We start from the raw sequence: 21,843 nt of genomic DNA, 5'->3' as shown, positions 1-21,843 counted from the left end.
AAAGTGATTTGATAAGCAGGATTCTGAGCGCTCTTTAATTTTTATCTTCAACTCATTAACTCTGAGCTCTTGCTGACACATCTAGTACTCCCACCACATACACTATATGCTCCCTGAATGTAACAAATAAGCAGCACAGCATGCACTTCTCTTCCGACATACCAGAGAAGACACATGCAGACTCTAGCAGCTGGACTCTTTGGTTTTGTCTTCTGAAGAGAGAGGCAAGGCCTACCTGCTGATTCCAGTAACAGGCCCTGTGCATTCTGTAGAGTTTCCTCTTCTGGAAACTATGAAGTGGCCTTGTTCGGGCAGATGTGCTCACATTAGCCACAGAGAGAGATCTTAGTCTTGTCCTGTCTCTTCTTCTTTTCTTGATGTGCTGATGATCAAGCAACCAGCTGCTCGAAGAGGATACTTCTCTGTTGTCTGAAGCTCTGCAATTTCATGATTAACCAGGGGAGGAAATACAAAAAGTTAAATAGGCTCCACACGCACAGGCCAACATTTCATACACTGATTAGCATTAGCTATCTAATTCTAAGACAGTTTTATAAACCCTAAAATGTTTTAGCACACTGTTTCCAGAAACCATGTAGGTGCTTTGTTTGCCTGTTGATTAATTCCATGTTAGGTCATGAAAGGAAGTTTATCATTCTTGTTCACCTTTCTTGCTCATGGAAACAAATGTCAAAATGAAGTTAAGCCCTCAAGCATATAATGGTTTTTGGTTTTTCCAAAGTCAAGAACTCTAACACTTCTAACACTTATGAGTTTTAAGTTAGAATTAACATTTCCCTACAAACTTATATTCCATTCAAGATAGCAGTCATGCTAACATAAAGGACACCTAGAGTCCTGCCCTAATACTTTTGAGATTTTCTAGTTTTGCCCAAGAACTGAAACTTAAGTAAAGCTTTACAAACCAGTGTCCATTCAGCATAGGGGTTGCAACTCACTGTGAAGCATTTCTATCAAAATTAGGAACTCTGCACACTTAAGTTTAACCAACACAAGGCCATTAAACTTCACTTCCGTGGATGTGCCAATAGAGCTCTCCAATAGAGCCCAAGCCCAGCCTGGGGGGAAACTGTCAAGGAGGAGGGCAAACCTAACCTGTTTTTCTGTCTTTGAGACCTAGAAGATGGTCGGACCCAGATGATTTGGAAGAATGCAAGCTCAGCTCCAGTCACAATGTGACAGGGTCCACACGAACACATGGAAAGCTTCGTTTTAACATTACCTGCATTTCCCCAAGTCTATCCCTTTCAAATCCCCCTCAGTGTTACAGCAGCATCCCTCCACAACCTCACCTACATGCACACTTGCACCCTTAGTAATACAGTATGCAATCATAAAAGTTATGTGTCAACACAGGGCCAACAGCAGTAGAAAACCCTATACGTGTAACACCCTTGGATCATTCTCACCAATATACAGCCTGCTCATCAGAACAGGGAACGCTACAAGGGAAGAATTCAAAACACCCTCCCATTTGGGTGGGAATGACTCAATGGGAAGAATGCACTTCACTTTTATAGGTATCCTGATTTTATTTTGTTGCTGTAGCAACATCTGCCTGCAAAGCTGAATGCTTGCTGCAAAAAGCACCCAAGTGTGCATTTATTTTTACAATACTGAAGACCTTGACTGCAACTCTAAACTGCCTGAGAAGCGCAAGTATACAAGATATCTTGGCCTTGGTTCGTAACAGGTCATCTATCTGCACAAATGATTATTTTCTCTTACGAACTTTATCTGGCAAGTCACAGTCTTATTAGTAAAGTTATAACACACAATAAAACATGAAAACGAATTTATTACAAGGCCATTTATCAATCTTTTTTGACAAGCAGTATTCTTCTAACAGTCCGTTTTTATTAAATAGAAGCGCTTGTTATGAAAGTGTGATTAAACACCATCCCATGCTGTGCTGGTGTGGTAACAAAGCTTTATGGGCTTGAATTTGAGCTCTCCTTCTGACACATCAGAACAATCCCAATAAGCAACAGAGACTCAATGAAAAAAATGTGCTAATTAAAAGAGGGATGGTACAAAGTATTTAAAGGAACATATTAGTAAGTGCCAAGAAAGAGCCCCAAATCCTGAAGCATGACATTCTTGATGCTAACGCTGCATTTTTAAGGCTTGAGAAAGAAATACAATGTTTAAAGTCCATGCAAAAGACTTCTTAAAATACTTTCTCTGAATTCTCAAAAACATTTTCTCTGTAATTATCTGCCTCGAAGTCAGATGGTGCCAAGCCCAACTTCTAGACTTCCACATACTTCCCTCTTACATGAAAGACAACTTGGACAGGTATATAAGAACAAAAAGCTCAGTCTGGCTCCTCAACTTCTGTGATTCCTGCCTTTGTTCTGGTGGTCTGCCCAGGTCTTTGATAATCTCTCTTCAGTCTCTGCCAGCTGCTCTATTTACCCTCCTGTGCCTTGCAGTAATGCTCGGCTCCATTTTCAGATGAAGCAGAGATCTCAGCTCTGTGGCTTGGAGCTCCCCTACACAGCAGTACAATTTTCCTGCCACTTGTGTAAATAGGCTTCCCAGTTGAGTTTTGGGTTATTCACTTATTTTGATCTTAGTTGGGGTGGTTTTCAAAATGTGATTCTACAGAAGAGCCAAATGAACCATTGCCAGATGTAAAATTCATGGATTTACTGAAACAGTCCTTTCAAAGCTCATAGGTTGGACTTTCTTGTTCCATAGCCTAGGTAAAGAGCAGAGACCTTACTCACGGATACACACATGCACAGCAAGCCATCAGACAGGCACGATTTGTACTGAAGTAGTGAACTTTTTCATTCCTCTCCCCTCATAAGAAAGTGGTTATCACTAGTTTAGGGAACTGCTTCCACAAACATTTACCTTCATACAAAGCACCTGGCTAATCTTGGCATCTAGATTCAATTGAGCAAAGAAAAGGTACATAGAAAAAGGAAGCCACTAATGAAATTAGACCTTGACAAATGGCAATTCAAGGTTCCCACATTTAATCAACCAGGAACTGTACATGCACCACCACTTCCTCTGGGAATAGCCCAAGTAACCAACCGTACTGCAACCCCATGATTACCAACCTCAAAGCATCTCATGCCTAGACCTACTTTAAACATGGAGTATTGTATCTTTCACATCAAGAGCCTACAACTAATTTCCAGAATTTACTTAAGTAAAAATCTCTATCATCTTTTTTTTTTCCTCTTCAAAAACAAGAAATCACCTTACTTTCCATTTGATTTTGATTTCTACTTTCTCAAGTACTTAATACAGTCGGAGTGAGCTCTAGAAAGAGCGAGGGGAGAAGCAGCCAAGAAATGAAATTAACTGTAGTATGTAACTGTCTCAATTAATTGCACACAAAACTACTTCAACAACAAAATACCACAAAAAACTGAAACACACTCAACAAGAAGTAGGAGGCAGTAAACTTCCCTACTGGATTCTCATGATAACCACTCTATATTGTGCTTAATTGCCATCTTTAATGAACAGTCTTTTATTTGCAGATTTCAAAACACTTCACAAGAAGTGAAGAATTAAAATTAACTATTTAACTGATTTTTAAGATGACATCTAGAAAGCTCTCGCATCTCTCAGATGCCCTTCCAACACCTAACGTAACAACTCCAGTTCAGAGCTACAGCACTGAGAAAATCTTCCAACTCTTCTCATTCTTCTTTGGGCTTTTATATGTCATGAGCAGTAAACAACCTGCCTTAGAGAGAGTGGTCCGTGAGCAAACTGTGTTGCTCATAAAATGGAAAGAAAACTGATTTGGGATGGTGCCTGGTAAATCAGAAGACAAGCGTCTTGAAGTTACATCATTAGAGTCCCACATCATGAAGTCAACTCCATACCCTCCTAGAAATATTTTTAAAAGCAGGAACCCTTCCTTATCTGTTTTGTGAAAAAGTTACAGATTCAGGACGCAGCCTTCTAACAGCCTAAATTACTCTCTTCTTCCACATACCCATCTCTATCAGCAACTCCTATTTCAGGGCTATTTTTATTCCGAAACTCAGAGGAATCTTCTGATTTTCCCCTACATTGTCTTTAAATAACCGATATGTCAGGAGCATGAATGCTACGTGACAGGACCCCTCATCCTTAAATTTAGGGCACAGTCACACAATCTCCTTGGAACAGACGGCAGTTAAAGAAGCTGCCCATCCAAGCTGCTCATTATAATCTCTTTGTGGGAGCTACAGCTTCTGCGGCAAAGCTGCTGAAACAGACGGCGTGGCCAGCTCTTCTTGGAGCCAGAAGCCAGGGAATTACGTTCTGCTGCAGACACTGCCATAAACTCCCCAGCTCTAGTAGGGAACACTTTCTTCATCTACCCAATCTTAATTAAGACCTACGAATAACAGCAACCCCTCCATCCTCAAAAATCATATTACCAGTATCTCAGGATAAATACCCTACATACCTAGGTCTTTTGTAAGACAGGACTGTAGTCAATTACTTTAATGCTGTTTTGAGACTAAAACTGATTACAGCCTGTGTTGTATTTTAAAATCTTGGAATAAAAGATGGAATTACTAAGAAGTATGGAGTAGTACTGAGAAACATTTTTCTACAACTTTAATTTCGAGCTGCTACAGTCATCCTGGAAGGTATATCCATCCAGAACAAAAGACCACAAATGGAAAAATATTATCTCCAAATTCCTGAAAAAGTAGATGGCAAAGATAAATTTGTCCTTGTATTGAAGACTGATATGCTTAAAATTAATGAAGCTGCCACAAAAACCACCATGTTGAGGCACAGGTGACATTGCTGATGTATTCTATTGATCTAGTGAAGTCTAGTTCATCGCTTTTCCAGAAATTAAGTTGTACTCCTGATGACAGAATGCATTAAGTCTGAAATAATCAGAAGTAGTGTGTTACTTACTGTATCCTTTCACTACTTCACAGATATATTCATCTTCCCAGTACTTAAACGTACTTACAGTGACTGCATACTTTTATGTCTTTAAGAACAAAACAAAACACTACTACGTTCAACCTTACAAGCAAGGCTTGACTTCTCTTGAAGCTCGCAGAAAGCAGCTCTCTTTTCCTGATTTACTGCTGTAATGATTATCAGTTCCACCTACATAGCTTTACCAAAAGTTATTCTCAAAAAGATGCTACCATACTGTCACCTACCTGAAGGAGATGCCATTGACCAGCTGTCTGTGCCTACAGGTCTTGGATGAAAGAGATGAAGAAGCTGGAGACAGATTGAGTGGAGCAATTAGGCTGCTGATGATTTCACTCAGTTGTGCACTCTGGAAAAAAAAACAAAAAAAAAATAAAAGGTAGTCAGACTTTTATGGAGACTCAACAGCTCAAAGGTTCTGGGTTTTTGTTGTTTTTCTACTCAGGATTCCAGTCGTATACATCATGGAATAATCATATTTAGTTTCTTCATGTGAATAATGAAGTATGGCATGTTTTTTCTTTCACAATTATTATGTTCAACTATACCAAAAAAACCCACCCCAAAACACAACAAAAAAAACAACACAACCCTGAACAACCAGCCAAGGACATTGTTTATACACGTGAATTAGTAGTACACAAAACACATTAGTGATCTTAGTATTTTAACCAAAGGTTTTTAAAAAGGCAAAAGAAACCAGAACGCTTTACAGCTGATGTTACAACAGCTGCAGCCCAGAGCTGCTAACTGGCCATTCAACAAGCATTTCAACAGGGAAAAAAACCCAAGGTCTGCTGTCTACTCATTGTACATTTTGTTCACTCAAAGTATTTTTCTTGTTAAAAGAATCCTCTTCATTGCTTACTGTAGTTTGACAAAGGTGTTTTTATAAAGGGAAGTATAACTACAGGCGGACTACTGTAACTACAGACAGAATGGCTGAATCTTCTGGTATCCTTAAAAATAGCAACAAGAAGCCCCCACCCCACCAAAACGCCGACTTTCAGAATTGCCCCAAAACAAATGCAGCTAATTTGTTAAGACTAAGAATTACTCCTTATAAAGCAATGAATTGTGGACTGACTGCAGATAACATTTCACAATAATTTTTTTGTTTTAAATGTCAAACCTTAAAGGCTATTCTGACAATAAACATAGCTTTCTTAGAAGAAACTGTGCGCTGCACACTAAATAGAAATAAAATGTATCTGAAATGCCATACTTTTTTTTTTAACTTTTATACTATTTTGTAGGCCTTTCATTCAGAACTAAGAGTATTTAAAACAAGAATTGCTAAAGGTTACCCAGTAAGTTTTCTGTATGTTTTGAGGCACCACCAGTTACGCAAAAAGAGGCAGAAAAAATTATTTTCCATGTTATTACAACTCATGTCTTTTCTGTTCATGTTTAAGTGATGCAGTCGGGTAAAAATTTCATGTCAGAATGAAATATTCAGGGATGGATATTAAAGCACAGAAATAGCAAGTCAATTACAAAAGGTCTGGACAGAGCAAACAAGATGCCAGTAAAACATTTAGCAGATTGATGTAAAAATCTCAACAGAATTCAATCTGTGAGGAGCAAAGTCTCTACTGAATATAAAAGCACTGAAACAATGGCAGACTTCCAAAACACAAGGAAAAACATATATGTTTTTAAAACATTGCACAGCTATGAAAAGGACTTGAAAACAATATTAATAAAAATTGCCAGGCTCAGTCACTTTGTATTCTTTATGAATTTTTTTTGTTCACAAGTAAAATTACTTATTTTTAACAAAGAAATACTTTAACATAAGACTGAAGAATTCTGTGGGACTATCTGTGGATTTACTTCAGCCTACAACATGGCTACTCCTGACACTGAACGAGAAGAATCTCAAGACATTCAGAGTTAAGGTTAATTTACAGAACTGATAGTCGAAAAGCAAATCAAACCCCAAAGCTTTTTGTGGGTAAAGGGAAGAAATCTGATGTAGTCTGTGAGATGAGTTAAATGAAGAACACCTTTACTTCCAAGTAATCTTCAGATCATCAATGTTCTTGGACCTCTGTTTGTAGCTACTTAGGGACCAGGAAACACACTACTATTACTTTAATTGTCCAATGTCTTACTGAAAAGTGCATTTAATTCTCCAAGTAATCACTTAAAGAGGGGACATTCACCACATTCTAAAAATGCTCTTTGGATTACCTTGTGCAATTGCCAGCACTGCACATATAAATTTCCTGTCTCATTGCTTCCTCACTCCTGTCTGTTGTGGATAAGATCTATCAAACAGGGGAAGCATTTTAAGAACAGGAAAGTATGACTATCAAATAAGAAAAATTGGCACAGAGATTCAGGAACAGGCATTAGTACCTAAAGCTACTTTTACCCCATTTAAAAAACATGTATATAACCAAGAATTTAGGTAGAGCAGCAGAGCAACATATTAATGCACCATACTGGCTTTGTCAGGTTTGCTTTATGGTAACTGTATAAATTCATTCTGAAAACAAATTTCCTGTATCTCCTTCAGCAACGTGATCCTACTACATTCTTTATGTACTTTCTAGCAAAAGAAAACCCTGCTGGACTCTATACTGTATTTCCTGGAATTAACCTTGGAAATGACTGTTTTGAACACCATGAACCGAAACTCTGCTCACAGCTATGCCTATGCTATGCCTGTTAAGTACCTGGAATTCCTCAGCTCAAAACTGGAGTCCTGTGATGCTTGAAAAGGCAGACCAACAATTATATTCTGTTGGTGCTTTTATTTTGTTTCAAGTGCAACATACCTCCATCTTCAGCTGTACTCTTTCATCTCACGTAAGTATTTCCTGAAACAATCTGTGGCAACTCTACATTGAACCTAACTATAAAGGAGAGGCACGTTTGTGGATAGCTGTTAGAAGTTATGTGGCCGCTTTGATGGAAACAAAGCGGTAACACAGACACATCAGAAATAAAAGGTTAATTTGTAAACCTGGCGTACAATGTAGTTATTTAAGCCCTTCAATTCATCAGCACCCACTCTCAGGACTGCAAAATATCTTCCTTTTTGGAAGTCATCACCATGGAACCTGCCCTATTTCTGAAGTAAATCATTTGGCTCCATTGACCATTCAGTTCTTATTTTACTTTACCTGTTTTTCTATGTTTCGTAAAAGCAGGGTAGGACTGCTGGGTGACATTTCAAAGTCATGCTCCGGCAAAGAATCCTGTCTCTCAATGGCAGCTTGCGAATTCCCTGTGGCGTTTAATAAAGCTTCTTGGTCTGTCAATTGTATTTGCTTCTTCAAAATGTCTTTTGGAAATGGGAATTCTTCTAAGATCACCATCCCCTAGACAACAGCAATTGAACACAGTTGGTTGACAACAGATTAACCCTCCTAAATAATTTTTAAGGGGCAGTAGAACCTGGCACATCCCCCTTACATCCTCCCAGCAACTCTTTGGAGCACTTAAACTAGATTTTAAATACACTTAACAGCTAAAATATAGAAGTAGTAGGTATTTTCATTAATGAAAAGCTGCACCATTTATGCTACTCCTTATAACAGCAATCATTCCAGTCTTATACCACTGCTTAAACATCTGTGCCAAAATTCAAATCAGAAATTCATACTTATTAGCGTAACTATATGATCATTTGCCCACTCATTTAAGAAGAGGTTTTTCTGTAAGAAAAAACCACCCTTTGATTTGAAGCTGGTTATAGTCTTTGCATCCAATAAATTTTGCAGAGGCATTTTAAAGTGCTCTATTTTTTTTTATTCCTATCCATATTCTAAGCAAAACATCAAGGTTTATTATGTAGCAGAGGTGTATACAATTCAAAACAAAAGCCTTTTACAATTTAATAATTGATTTTTTTAAGGTGAGCATTTTTAGAGTTTTGTCATTACAGAGGTAACTGTCCTAAATATTCTAGCAATCTTATTGCTTTTTAAGACAATCTGCACAAATGTGGTATTAGACATGGTCTATTGTCTAGAATGCCACCTAATACGATAAATGTAACTTTATATGGTAGGGAAATAACAGTTTCTTAAATAGAACTAGTAAAAGAATATCCCCATTGTGTTTTCCACATGATGGATTAGAAAATGAGCGTCAAATACAATCCTAGGTAACATCTCGGTTTGTTTTAACAACTTACAATGTTAAACAAAATAATAAGCAAAAATAACTTTGTAACAGTCAAAACCAGTTTGTCAAATTGTCCCTTAATTTGTCATTATCTTGAGCAAATAAATTTAGTACTCAGAAAAGGCTATCAAACCCTTGCAGGCTTTTTCCAAAGAGAAAGGGAAAGAACTTACTTGCTTTCAAGTACTGACTGTTACTCAAATATCAAGCAGATATTGAAAGAATGGGACCATTCAATTACACTGCCTCAAATTTTTCTTTCTAGTGAGAACATTCCACTAAACCCAAGGGAGATTGTCATCATGTGAACACAAGGAACCCCTACATTATTTCTTTAAGCAAGATAGACTTCACCTAGGTTGTGGCTGTGGTAAATTAAGGATCCTGTAGTTTTATTCACACCTTGACTCCTGCCTCAGCAGGAACTTGCCCTAAAACATGAAAGCAAGTCTCAAAGAGACTTCAAAGGGGAGACTAGGAGAAGACGTGAAATTGTCCTGTTCTCATTGTGTCTCTAACTTATTCCCCTGTTTGAGTTATAAATTCAAAGCTGAGAACAAAGATATTCTCTAAAAACAAATGTTGGTGCTTGAAAACTCGCTTTAGTGCCCAAAAGGGGCACAGAGATTCTGAATTTCCATCAAGTCAATGCTAGATTTTCCACATTCCTTATCAGGTAGTAGCCCATCATATGTGCTTTTCCATTTACAGCAGATGGAAACAACTCCAGACAGTATCATACTATAATCTGTAGATCAAGAGCAGTTACAAAGTAGGCAGTATGTGTAAGGGAATTCAAGTATAGATCTAATTTGTGTGTGCCACAACAGGAGGACAAGCTAGCTCAACAGCTTTAGACTCTTAGAATTTAGAATCTTTAGATCTTTTTAGTAAAAGAATCATAGGTCATGACCAGAGAGAGCGAAAAAAAAACCCTCACAAAAGCCTAAAACACAAATTCTGAAGTGAGAGGAATAGGAAGACACACAGGAAAAGTGGTGAAAAGAGGGGGACACTCCACCCCCCCACCCCCCCCGCTTCCACTGGAATTTTATTTTTTTAAGTTGCAGAACCCTGTTGACCAAGCACTGAAAAAGGAAAGCAGGAAAGGTACTTGTACAACCAGCAGGTTTTAGCAAAGAACTCCCTCCTCCCCCCCCACCCCAAAATGGAATTGTTTTGTCTTGCAGATACACATTTTTTTTAAATGGAAGGATTCTCAAAGATCCAGAGCTGCTACTTCTGTGTGCATAGAGATGAAGAAGACACAATGTAGTAGGCCAGGAAACTGCCCACAGGTTAACCATCTCCCTTCCTATTGCATTATGGTATTAAGAGGAGTGGCGTTTTGCTTGAAATCATTGTTCACTGGCTATGAATCACATTTTTTTCCATTCAAAACACAGGAAAAACACTCTGAAACTATTAAACACAGCATACAAATTCTAACGATATTGTGTAACTACTTCGCAGCCACTAAATGAAAACAAAGAGCTCTTCTATCAGTCCTTGTGTCCTTCTGTAGCTGCTGCACTGGGGTACTGCAAACATGTATACAAAAAAAATCACAGCTGAAGGAAATGTGTCTACCTTCACTATGGGACTCAATGCCAAATACTGAATACCACAGCTGGTAAAAGGGGCATGAAGTTTGCAAAAAGGAATGTCACTAAAGATCTCCACCAGGAAGATGACTAGGATCCAAGCCAACATACCACCTAATGCGAAGAAAATGCATGACTAAAGGCATGTTCTTCCTCTCATTTCTGTTATTTATTTCTCTGTCTTCTGCAGCTCATGAGACCTATGCCAACTTAAAGGCTGATAGCTCTTGGTTGTAACAGTGTGCACATACCTGGTATTCAGGACAACACTAAAATACAGGCATTCTCACCCTTCACCAAAATACAAAATCTCCTTTCACTTCTGTGGGCACAGAGGCAGGACAGACCCTCAACAAAGGCTCTTCAATTATTTTTTAAAGAAAAACCTGACTGGGAAAAAGTTGTGAGCAGGAGAGACAAAGTTGGATAGGAAAAGAAAGGCTCTGAGGGTGAAAGAAGAGGGAATAATTTTTCTTTTTGTGATCAGAGGGAAATTCTCTCTGGGGTGATTTCCCTCTCCTTTTAAACTCCCTCTAAGTCTCATGTTCAACCACATAAAGTCTAAAGCATCTTCTGGCTCCTCTCCATCTGTGCTTATCTGACGCCAGCAGAGATCAAACAACCTACAATGGAGAGTCAAAGAGCCTTCCTCTAAAACCCCTCACTATCACACCACCAGAATTATCACAGGTTTTGGCTTCTTGCACATGAGAATGACCTAGGGAACCCATTAAATTGATAGATAGATTATTAATGTTTTAGGAATGTGACTTTCCCACTGTCTAGCCAGTTCGATTTACAAAAACTACTGCATGAGTTACACACATTGGAATTTTAGTAATAATTAATCCTTGACCTGTTCAAGGCGCTGTACAAACATTAACTAGCTAATCCTCAGAATAAACATGCACTGTAAATAATAAAAAAACCCACCCTGAAACCCCACAACACAAAAATGAATAACCAACCACCCCACCTGAAAACCAAATCTTGCCTCTTCTGCAGAGGGAAAAACCAGTGTGATAAATGCAGTACCTTGTGCTGTGCCCCTGAAATTCACTAACAAGTCCCCACTACCACAGATAGGAAAGTAAGAGTTCCTGACTCCCTGTCCTGTACTGGTGCCTCTAGGGCACAATACATGTTAGCTCCTGATGTCTTTCTCATTAACCTCCGCATGCGATAGCCTGCACAGATACAAAAACTCTAGGGCAAAACAAACAACGACAATGACAACAAGGAACCAAATAAATAAATATTACAAGAAACACTGTCAAAAGATTATTTGAAAAGCCCATTTATAAGCTTACAGACAATACCTTGGTGGCACGTATCTGCCTGTGAAGGTCAGTTAGTTGTTGGATTTTGTATTCTAGTTCTGAAATCTGGGCTTGAAGCCATGTCCAACGGCTGCCAATTCTAGCTCTGTCTGCAAGCCACTTCCATTCAGAAGTATAGCTGCTGTGAAGACAAAACGCTGGTTAGTCCAAAAATAAAGATAACCACATTTGCACAAGAACATTTTTGACAGCTGCTCTGCCTCATGTTGCAAGCATCTCAGTTGCTTTCAGAAGATATCTGATTATACCCATCCAGTTTCACATCAGCTTATTTCTGTAACTACAATACTTGCCCAAACCAGTACAATCAATGTTCACTGGCTATTCCCAGGCTAAGCTAGTTTTCTGTTCTGTATTATAAAACCCAGAGCTGGAGAAACTACCAAACTGTATCAGTTAATGCAGATTACAGATTTGTAAAGAATCCCAGTAACTCCACCAGCGAGAATCCAAATTCTTACACCATGCTTCCTCCCACAAGCTTCCACGAATATCGTTTGCTAACAACTGGAATCTAATAAAACACCATCCAGCAATGACCAGCTAGATATCAAGTCAATGCCCAAAAAACCAACTAAGTAGTTTAGATTTCTTTTATTCAAGCTATTTTATAAATATAGCTGTGTCAGTATAGTATAGTGAGGTCACTCGTACTGCTGTTTACAAATAGGTGTATTTTGTAACACAAAATATATGCCTCCCAGTACTTGAAATTGTAATTAGCTTAACTTTATCATGCTAAATTCATCACTGGTATCAGCAAACTTTACTCAATCTACATATTAAAAAAATGAATGACATAATGGTACCACTGAACAAATAATCTTAATATCCAGTAAGTTTAAGCAACAGAGACAACACAATGCAATATTTTAGTATGCAGCTTCCACTAGTACCCTACCATTAACTGAGTTTATTTTTTTAAAGAAAATGAGTGGTGTTTTTTTCCCCACTAAAGTTGTCAAACAGTTTGCCACAGCTAACTTAAAAGAACTGTAAAAACAAAATCAAACTTCTGGAAAAGAAGTGCTTTTACTCAAGTTATTGGGATAACTACTGGATCTAAATCCTGGATGACACTGTATCTAAGATACAAGAAAAAGCAGATGCCAGTGAATTGGCATAGGGACATCACAAAAGTGCAATTGTTTCACGCAGAATTTTGTGTTAACTATCTAAGCAACAACAGAAAGGTAATACATTACCCTGCAGAAGATGCTAGACATTTCCTGGCATGAGCAGAGAATCACTAAATTTGAGAATCCTAACATTTTCAGGGCAAAGATTATAAACATCAAAATCTCTGAACTTTTAGTCTACTTTAGCTATCATAAATAGTAAGAATAGACACAGTCTCTGGTAGGTTACCTCTAAAATACATCATTTCCCCCCCTTTTTAACATAAATTATCTGCCCACATAATTTACAACCAGCTTAAACTCTCTCCTACACAGACAAAAAAACATATGAAATTAGACAGGAGATTGAAATGTTCTGTTTAAATCCAGACTCTACGTGCAAGCAAATAAAGTGGATTACTATCAAAAAGAAACTCAAAGAACTCTATAAATATATACCACAATAAATTGTTTACATTTTGTATATTCTATTAGCAATTTTGTCCTAGGAAAAAAGGCATATGAAGTCATCTTGTGAATATCCATTTTTCTGACAATCCCTTCTTATTTCTCTTTGTTTCCCCATTATCACCAGCACATAGTAAATAGCACTGGTTACTTATGCTTTAACCAGGTCTTCTTGCCAAGAACTTCTCTGGGATTGACAGCTTTTCCATGTGTTTGCTTCTGCAAGTCATAAAATACAGTTTGTGGGGAAAGCGGGTGGGGTTGGGGGGGGGCGGGAATCGGAATTCCTAGTTGGCCCAAGTCAGAGTTCAATTAAATAATGCATTCACACAAGTGTGGTGGCTGGAATAGTTAGGATTTGTCTCAGGACCCTGGGATGGCAAAAAGGTAGTTCTAAGAAAGAGTTGCTTAATGAGGCTGTAACAAATCCCTTAATCATTTTAACAAAAAAAGTTAAATAGGAATAAAGAGGATAACTGAGAAGAACACAACAGGAGTGTTGAGGTGCTTATTTCTAGTCCTTTGAGAAAGACAAATGAACAAACAAACAACAAAACCCCACAAACTAGGACATTATAACAAGAAAGCCCAGGTGAAAGAAAATAAATCACACTGACAGAATTACTTCCCAAGCTAGATGCAACAGTTTGGGGAGAAAAAATAGCTATCCTCAAACAGACCGAGGAGGAAGGGGGAGCAAATGAGAAAAATAAGTGCCCACACAGCTGGGAAACAAGAAATGGAATAGAAAGGGCCGGAGCTGGTCTTACGTCACATACACTGTATGAAATCAGCATGGCAGTAAGGGAATCCATCATCAATACCAAACCACAGCAGATAACAGAAGAAGAGTTAAATATTGTAACCTTAAGACAAACAAATCATATCCTCTGTATATTGCTGTCTTACATATAAAAAAACCAAACCTTTGCAAAGTTACATCACAAGTTATTTTTAAAAAATGTGTTTGCAGGTTTTTTTGTAAACACTATATTAAATCTTGATTTAATTGCATTCACTGTTAAATATATTATAATTTTGCTTCATCCTAAAATACTATGCAAGTATTTCTTAAGGCTTTAAAGTGTACTATATAATTAAACTAACAGGATTTAATTACACTGTAATAATGATGTCCTTAGGCTCCTCTGTAAGGAAGGGTTTCCACCAAACTAAGCACAAACATTTTAAGCTCACGCCAAAGGAAGCAATTTTAGCTTCTCTCTCCTGCCAGCCTGGGCTGCCCCATGCCCAGTGCCTGCACAAGCCCTTGGGCAGCTACGCAGTGACATGGATTAGAGAGTCACTCCTGGTTAATTTTAACTTCGGAGGCAGGGTGAATGCAGCAAGTTTAAGTCTAGATCCCTTTCACAGTTTTGATGCCTTGCAGACAGACAGACACACTTCTGCACTGCCACAAGGGAAGGGGCAGGAAGCTCAGAGCAAGGCAGCGAGAGTGAGCTCCCATTTACGGGATAGGAGGTGAGAGCACTGCCAAATTCTGTTCCCATCTCTGTCACTCATATTTGTTTGATCTTGCATTATTTATTTACCATCTTTGCCTCTAAGTCTATTTCTCTACAAGCTATTTAGTAAACATTGTAACTCCTCAGAGGAAGATAAAATCTCTATAAGCTATTCTCACACTCCTAAAGTGAGCTGTTTGCATGCAAAGTGGTGTGGTTACTCAAGTGACAAATGATAACCTACTATTGCAATTACAAAAAAATAATTTAAAAAATGTGTAAATCTGTTCCTGGGATGTTAGAGAGTACACCATAACATTCACTCAGTAAAGAAAGCTGTTTCAAGGTGGCACCAGTGAATTCATTAATTCTGCAAATCCAGAGAAGAAAAAAAAAAAAACCACAACCGCAACGGGTTACAAAAATAATGAGGCCTGTTACTGAAGGAGGAAGTCAGAGCAAGTGCTAAAGTAGAATATGCTCCTGCTCTGGTTCTCTGTTGGGAATGACATGAAAAAAAAAATTTTCTGTCTGTCACACTTCCCGTGTGCCCCTTTTGTAAAGCATCTTTACTTGGTTTCCATGCTTTTGACTCTAACATCATACATCCTCCACAGGAATTTCAACTTTGTTCGTCTGCTGGCAACTCAATATAAACCATGTTACATTTGCAAAAGTTTCTAATGTTTGGTACTGTAGTACAGTGAAATATTAAATTTACATATAAACTTACTGCTCTTGCGATGACTCTAAATCTGCAGATGATCTCCTGCATTCATCCAGGACTATTAGAATTGGAAGAGAACAGAGAAATACTGACTTCGTATGAATAAAACATCTCATTTAAATTTCCCTAGAAAAACACACTGGAATTGCATTAGAGGCAAAATTTGTTTCCATGTGAGATACTGGCTTGCATTTCCCCTGTTTTGGTTGGACTGCAGGAGGTCAGTCCTGCACAACTTGCAAGAGAAGAAAGAAAGAAATGCAGAAGAACAAGCAAGCCACAAGGAGCACAAATACAAATGCAGACAGTCAAAGTATGACCAAAATATAACTAGCAAGCAGATGTTCAGGCTGTACTGTATCACCCCAAAGTATAGGAAAGAATTCAGCTGGGGATCGTCAGCACCAGCAGAGGCAGTAGAAGCATTTCATCAAAGCTACTACCTTTTGCTGAAACTGAAGAGGCAAGTGAAGAGCACTAAATAATATATTGCTACTACAGTCAGTACTATTGCTTGAACTGGAAGAAGTTTTTAGCCATGATCTATGGACAGAATATTTGGATGAACCCCTCAGCATTCTCACCTTCCCCAAAAGAGAAAAGAGAATTGAGAACAAACCATGCTTTTATGCAACCAAACCAACATTGGAAAACACAACAGGACTATGAGAAGTATTTCCAGTGCCTCCATTATGTTGTGGGTGAGGTTTATGTTTTCCCAATAGCTAAGATCAGTCTGTCCCCAAAAAACAAAACCAAGTAACCTAACTGAGTGCAAAGGGGAACTGCTAACCAAGATAAAATTGCTGCACTAGACACCCACTGTTGTTTGGGTTTTGTCAGTGAGGTTTTTTCTTTTTGTTTACAGGAGAGGAGAAGCGGTGGAATTTAAACCTTTTAGGCATATTTTATTTTTATAAGCAAACAAAAAAAGAAGCCTGAAAACCAGTTCATAAATGATGAAGGAGAAACACCGTGGTATTTAAAATGCACAAAAAATACAGAACCTGGCATTGATAGTAAGTATCCAGGAAGGTCGATTCAAATAGGTATGGTGAGCACAGGAAAGAGTATTTTAGAGCATGCAGCCCTGTGCCCAAGGCAAGATTCTCCACAAGTATCTTATTTCCTGAAAATTAAAAGGAAACTGAGGCCTTCCAGCCTCATAACTCCCAGTGAGAACACGTAACGTGCCCCTACCATGACATGCCTGCAGGGACAATGACAGGATGCTTCCTACTGAACAAGAAAGGAGCATGCTTGCAACAGACCCACATCAAAACCCCAAAATGCAGGTCTGCCAACCCAAAACACAGTCTCCTTCCAAAAGGTTTGTTTCAAAGAACACCGTTTTCAAGTTACAACACCCTTAAACACGAACAAGCCAGAGAGCAAGGCACCCATGTAGCGTGGGTGGGAAAAACCTCTCAAATTCCAAAATTCTGCATTAAACATAAGAACTGCAGTTGTGCCTGACATCGCCTCATACATTTCCGCTCAGTTTCCTAACACAGTGTATTTTCCTCTTTCCGCCAGGCCATATCCCCTTCAGTTTAATCCACATTGTTATGACATCCAGTTTTCAGATTATTTAGTCCTAAAGTGACCCCGTGATCCTGACCTCTACCATCCCTGCTGGTTCATCTCCTCTCGCTGGGAACTCCTGGGCTATCAGAGGCCTATTGCCAATCATGCAACAGTGAAGTATTTGGGAGCAAGAAGCAGCTCATAAACTACAGACTGACTACCCTCAGGATAAAGAGCTAATCATCTTCCTTGGTGGGAGTCACTGAAAACAACAGCAGAAGTTTATCATTTTGATGAAGGACTCAACTCTGGAAACTGAAAAGCAGAAAATCAGAAAGTTCTCCAGATCTTTAAATCCCATCCAGACACCATATGACTCACAATGAAATTGATGAGATTTAACACACTGGAAAAAAAATCATACATCCCCCAATTCTCTTGGGAAGCTCACTCAGTTGTACAAAAATACAAAATTGTTCATATTCACCACATGGCACTCACAAATGCTCAACACCACACTAATACGGCAGGGGTCCCCCAGGACTGGAGCTGTAAGCCTGTGAACTTCCTGGGCTCCCCCTAATTTTACACCAGCATTACAGTCAGCTTCCCTGTGACAATACATGGCAATGCTCAAAAAGCAGCTGGCCTGAATACAAGCATTTTCTTGCAAGCTGTTATGGTTAGTGCCTGGCTTCTGATACCTTCCATCAACACATTGGTGAAATTCAACATGTCTGCTTTTCTTCTCTCTGCAGACACTCGACAGTAAGTAAGAGACTACCTATGAAAACTAGGAGATGGTATCATACAAAACATTTAAATTAGGTGAATTCAGATATGTAGTGCATGTATTTTAGATAATCTTATCTAGACTTTACTCATGAGATAAAAATGCCCACTCCCAACAAAAACTTCCAACACTGGTAACGGTTGAACAAACATGTCCAGCTATGAAATGACCCGTAAATGCTTTCTCAAGGACTAATTCTTCCAGCACACCTACTTAATGTTTGTTTTCAGAATGAACTAACTTCAGTTGCTGTTGAAGTATTTATTCCCCTGGACCAGTTAACTGCTAAACCCATAATAACCACAAAATTAAAAAAACAGTGAGTGCTGTTTTATGAACTCAATCTCTTCTATGCATTCCAGAGTGCAACAAGAGCAAAACAAACTTCAATAAATATTGTCCTCTGGTATCATACCCGATCAACACTACACAACAAAACACTATTTACTCTCACAGTTCACTATTGGCCTTTCCTCAGACAATCCAGGAGTGCTCGCCGCAGACTGGCTGCAGAGAGCAATATGCTGCTGGTTTGTGACAACCACCACCAAACCAAGCTATGCTTCCCCCTCCACCCCCCAAAAAAAAAATCAAGCAATCAAGGGAAGTTCTCTGGTACTCAAAATTATACTGCAATCTCTGCAAAGATCTGCAATTAGGTCATTCTTCTGGAGCCTCCGGGGTTACTATCTTCTTTGGTGTTTAACAGAAATTTTTACCTGGCAGAGATTTTCCTCTGAAACACTACACGGCTTCAGAACAGATGGGGTACAGTTCTCCCTATCATCTACCAACATTGGCAACTCCTTATCACAACTATTTCTGGCACCCACACCTGGTCCCACCATCTCTGACATACTGTTGCCATTTAATATTTTCAGAATTGCATCCAATAACATATGTCGATACTAACACATAATACACATCTTATCTTCCCAAACCAACAAACTTTATCCAGCTGAATGTTCCTGCTAAGCCATCAGGCCTGAGGAATTTATGCAGTAACACCTGAAATTACCATAGCCATGATTTTCCCTTGAGAAAATTCATGGTACAGAACTGGAGTGGGGGAAAAAAATTAAGTAGCAACAGAGTAAGATTTTTACATCTTCCACAAATAAGTTTAGAAGGGGCAGTGGGAAGGGGAAAAGAGGAAAATCAATATTCAAGAAAAAAAGGCTGTAGAAGAAAACTGAAAATAAAAAAAGGGAAAGTCTCTGTGCTTAGATACCCTAGCAAAGGAGAAACATCATAAGAATTTCACACTGGAGCTCTATATGTTCCCTCATCTGAGAAATCACATCTTCCAAACTGATGAGATGCAACAGCCAGTACTTGCCTGCTACAGGGTTCCTGCAAAGAATCACGCTATTACTACAGGTTTTATATTAGAAACTGAACTGTTACACTTGCACTGAATTGTTAAGGCAATTCAGGGCTCAACAAAAGAAATTAAAAATTCAGCTTCTTTAAGCAGTGTTGTCTCTTATAGTGCTGAACTCTTCCAATAGCTGGCTTCACAACCTGGTAGGTGCTTTTAGTCTTCAATTCTGTTTACGTAATTCTTTAGAGCTGTTAATGATAAAAGGCCAAATTGGTGGGTGGAGGCGGGGTCAGTTAGAATATTAACTGCCCAAGAAGTAAAAACCCACGAAAGGTAAACAACCAGCACCATTTCCTCTTTTAATAAAATAAAAAAAATAGACTGCAAAATGTGTATCTGCTAATGCCTTTTGTTGAAGATACTTTAAAACAGATTTTTAAGATTCCATTGGCTCTCCCAGCACTCCAGCTTCTTCCACTAAACCTCAGCATGCTGTAGATCAGACCAACGTGGAGCAGAGAAGCAGGTAGTGCTAACATGCAAAGAAAGGAACTTCAGGAACACCAGGGCTGCCTGGAAACAAGCTTCTTTTCTTGCCTTTGAAATGGCACAACATCAATAGACTAGCAACAAAACACCAGGAACACAGGCCTAGAAATTCTCTGTAAGTATTATACAACTGCCCTTGAAAAATAAATCAAGAAAGTAGTGCTACGTCTGGATCCTATGCTCAACGTAAAATAAGATAGAGCTTACAATATATTCCTTTAAAGATATGTGCAAATGGAATACTATTACAGCATACAAGCAGCATATCAATGCTGTCCAGACACTGAAGCTGGTGCCAAAATTTGTACATACATTCTTAAAAGGAAGAGGTAGGTACAGTATTCGTGTAATATCTAACTCCAGCTCATAACTGATTTCATTCTAGCTGTATATAGTATCAGATTTCAATGTAAAAATGGATACAAAGCATATTCTTTTTTGAGACTTTCTGGACAGACAACTAACAGTTGATCCAGAACTTGCATGCCAGATGCACCGGAAATCATCAGTAGGTTTTTGGTAGCAGAGGGGCTGCAGCCCTGCAGGACAGGGAAGAACTTCCCCGGGGAGGGACTGAGAGGAGACTCAGACGGGGCTGTGGCTGGTGGGGAAGTCCATGGCAGAGCAATCAGGTGAGAAATGAGGAGCAGCAGCAGCAAAGGTACCACCACATGCTGACCTCCACCTCCTGCCTGCTGCCCGTCACCTCACGGAAGGGAACGTGCCTTGCTGTCAGGTGGTGTGAGCAGTGCGCCCACCACACGTCGGGGTGTGCTGCGGGGAATGGGCTAATGGGAGAGCCGGAGAAGCCCCAGAGCGCTCCCCTGGGTGGGAGGGCAGTTGGACAGCGCTGGGACGGCGCCCACTTCAAGCCCTGAGGCCTGGACCCTCGCCACCTGTGGGACCCAAAGGAAGCTGCAGAGGGGCTGTGCCGAGTCTGAAACCCCTGGTCGGGGTGAGCCCCTCGCAGTGTTGCCACAGGGCAGCTCGAGAGCTGCCGCAGTGGGGACCCCAGCACCTGCCCTGGGGACATGGGACACCCTGGTACATCAGAAACAGAGTCCTTGGGGCCCCTGCACAATTGCTGTAAGCATGCTGTGATTAAGTAATAGGGGAGTAACCAAACAGTACTCAGCTGTCTGCTTTGCAGGGCAGGGATGGAGTTTGTTATGAGGTTAAACCCTACAGTCCAGTCTGCAGGGACAAGGAGTGGAGAGTGTAATGAAACGTAGGTTTCAACAGTTGCAACCTTCTGGGTTTGGGTTTGGGTGTTGTAGGGGCTTGGGGTGGAGTTTCACTGAGTTTTATTGCTGCCCAGTCTACCCCCATGGGCTGGGAGGAAGGAGAGTTTATAATGCACATATATTCAAACATGGACATTCAAGTTTATTTTTTTTCAATACTAGAATCAGTAATTGAAAGTTTGCTAATTGAAAATTAAATTGATTTAAATTCCCCAACAGAAAACTTTTTCTCACCCACAACAGCTAGGTAAAATGTTAGGATGAAAAAAAAATCATTTAAAGCTATTTCAGTTTCAATAAAAAAGAGCATGGGTCAATATATTTAAATCCAACATCTAAAGTTACATTCCTAACCCATATTTAGCAGTATGAATGAAACCCTGTTACAGGAGAGCATTCCTATTTTGGGAAGTCTTTATGCACACTTTTTATTTCACGTGAAAAGGAAAGCATTCAAATGATTTCCTGTATCAGGGGCCCATGTACGCTGATTTTCAAAGGAACTGGATGTACCCCTTTGAAGTAGATTCTCACGAAATCAGTGTTACCTATGAAATGAAATAATGCTGCCCTCACTTTGCAAGATGTTATAAAGACAG

At 39.3% G+C, this 21,843-nt stretch overlaps 1 protein-coding gene across 11 annotated transcripts in view; it reads right to left on the bottom strand.

The window, feature by feature from the left end:
* The window catches only part of KANSL1L (KAT8 regulatory NSL complex subunit 1 like), a 67,978-nt gene that overhangs the window by 32,196 nt on the left and 13,939 nt on the right, over positions 1 to 21,843 (bottom strand). For 9 of the 11 annotated variants that reach the window (XR_005932714.1, XM_030018334.2, XM_030018338.2 and 6 more), the window contains 4 exons: positions 12,008 to 12,149; positions 8,079 to 8,276; positions 5,172 to 5,293; positions 236 to 437 (listed from right to left, as the gene is read on the bottom strand). Coding sequence is in view for 10 of the 11 variants with exons in the window: in XM_030018334.2 (XP_029874194.1) it covers positions 236 to 437; positions 5,172 to 5,293; positions 8,079 to 8,276; positions 12,008 to 12,149 (664 nt within the window). In the remaining variant the exon portion in view is untranslated. The remainder of the gene's footprint in view (positions 1 to 235; positions 438 to 5,171; positions 5,294 to 8,078; positions 8,277 to 12,007; positions 12,150 to 21,843) is intronic. The other 2 variants (XM_041124503.1, XM_041124505.1) reach the window with 2 other exon arrangements.

This window comes from Aquila chrysaetos, chromosome 6 (assembly GCF_900496995.4).
Source record: "Aquila chrysaetos chrysaetos chromosome 6, bAquChr1.4, whole genome shotgun sequence".
NCBI lineage: Eukaryota > Metazoa > Chordata > Aves > Accipitriformes > Accipitridae > Aquila > Aquila chrysaetos.
This window is presented reverse-complemented; position numbering and strand designations above follow the sequence as displayed.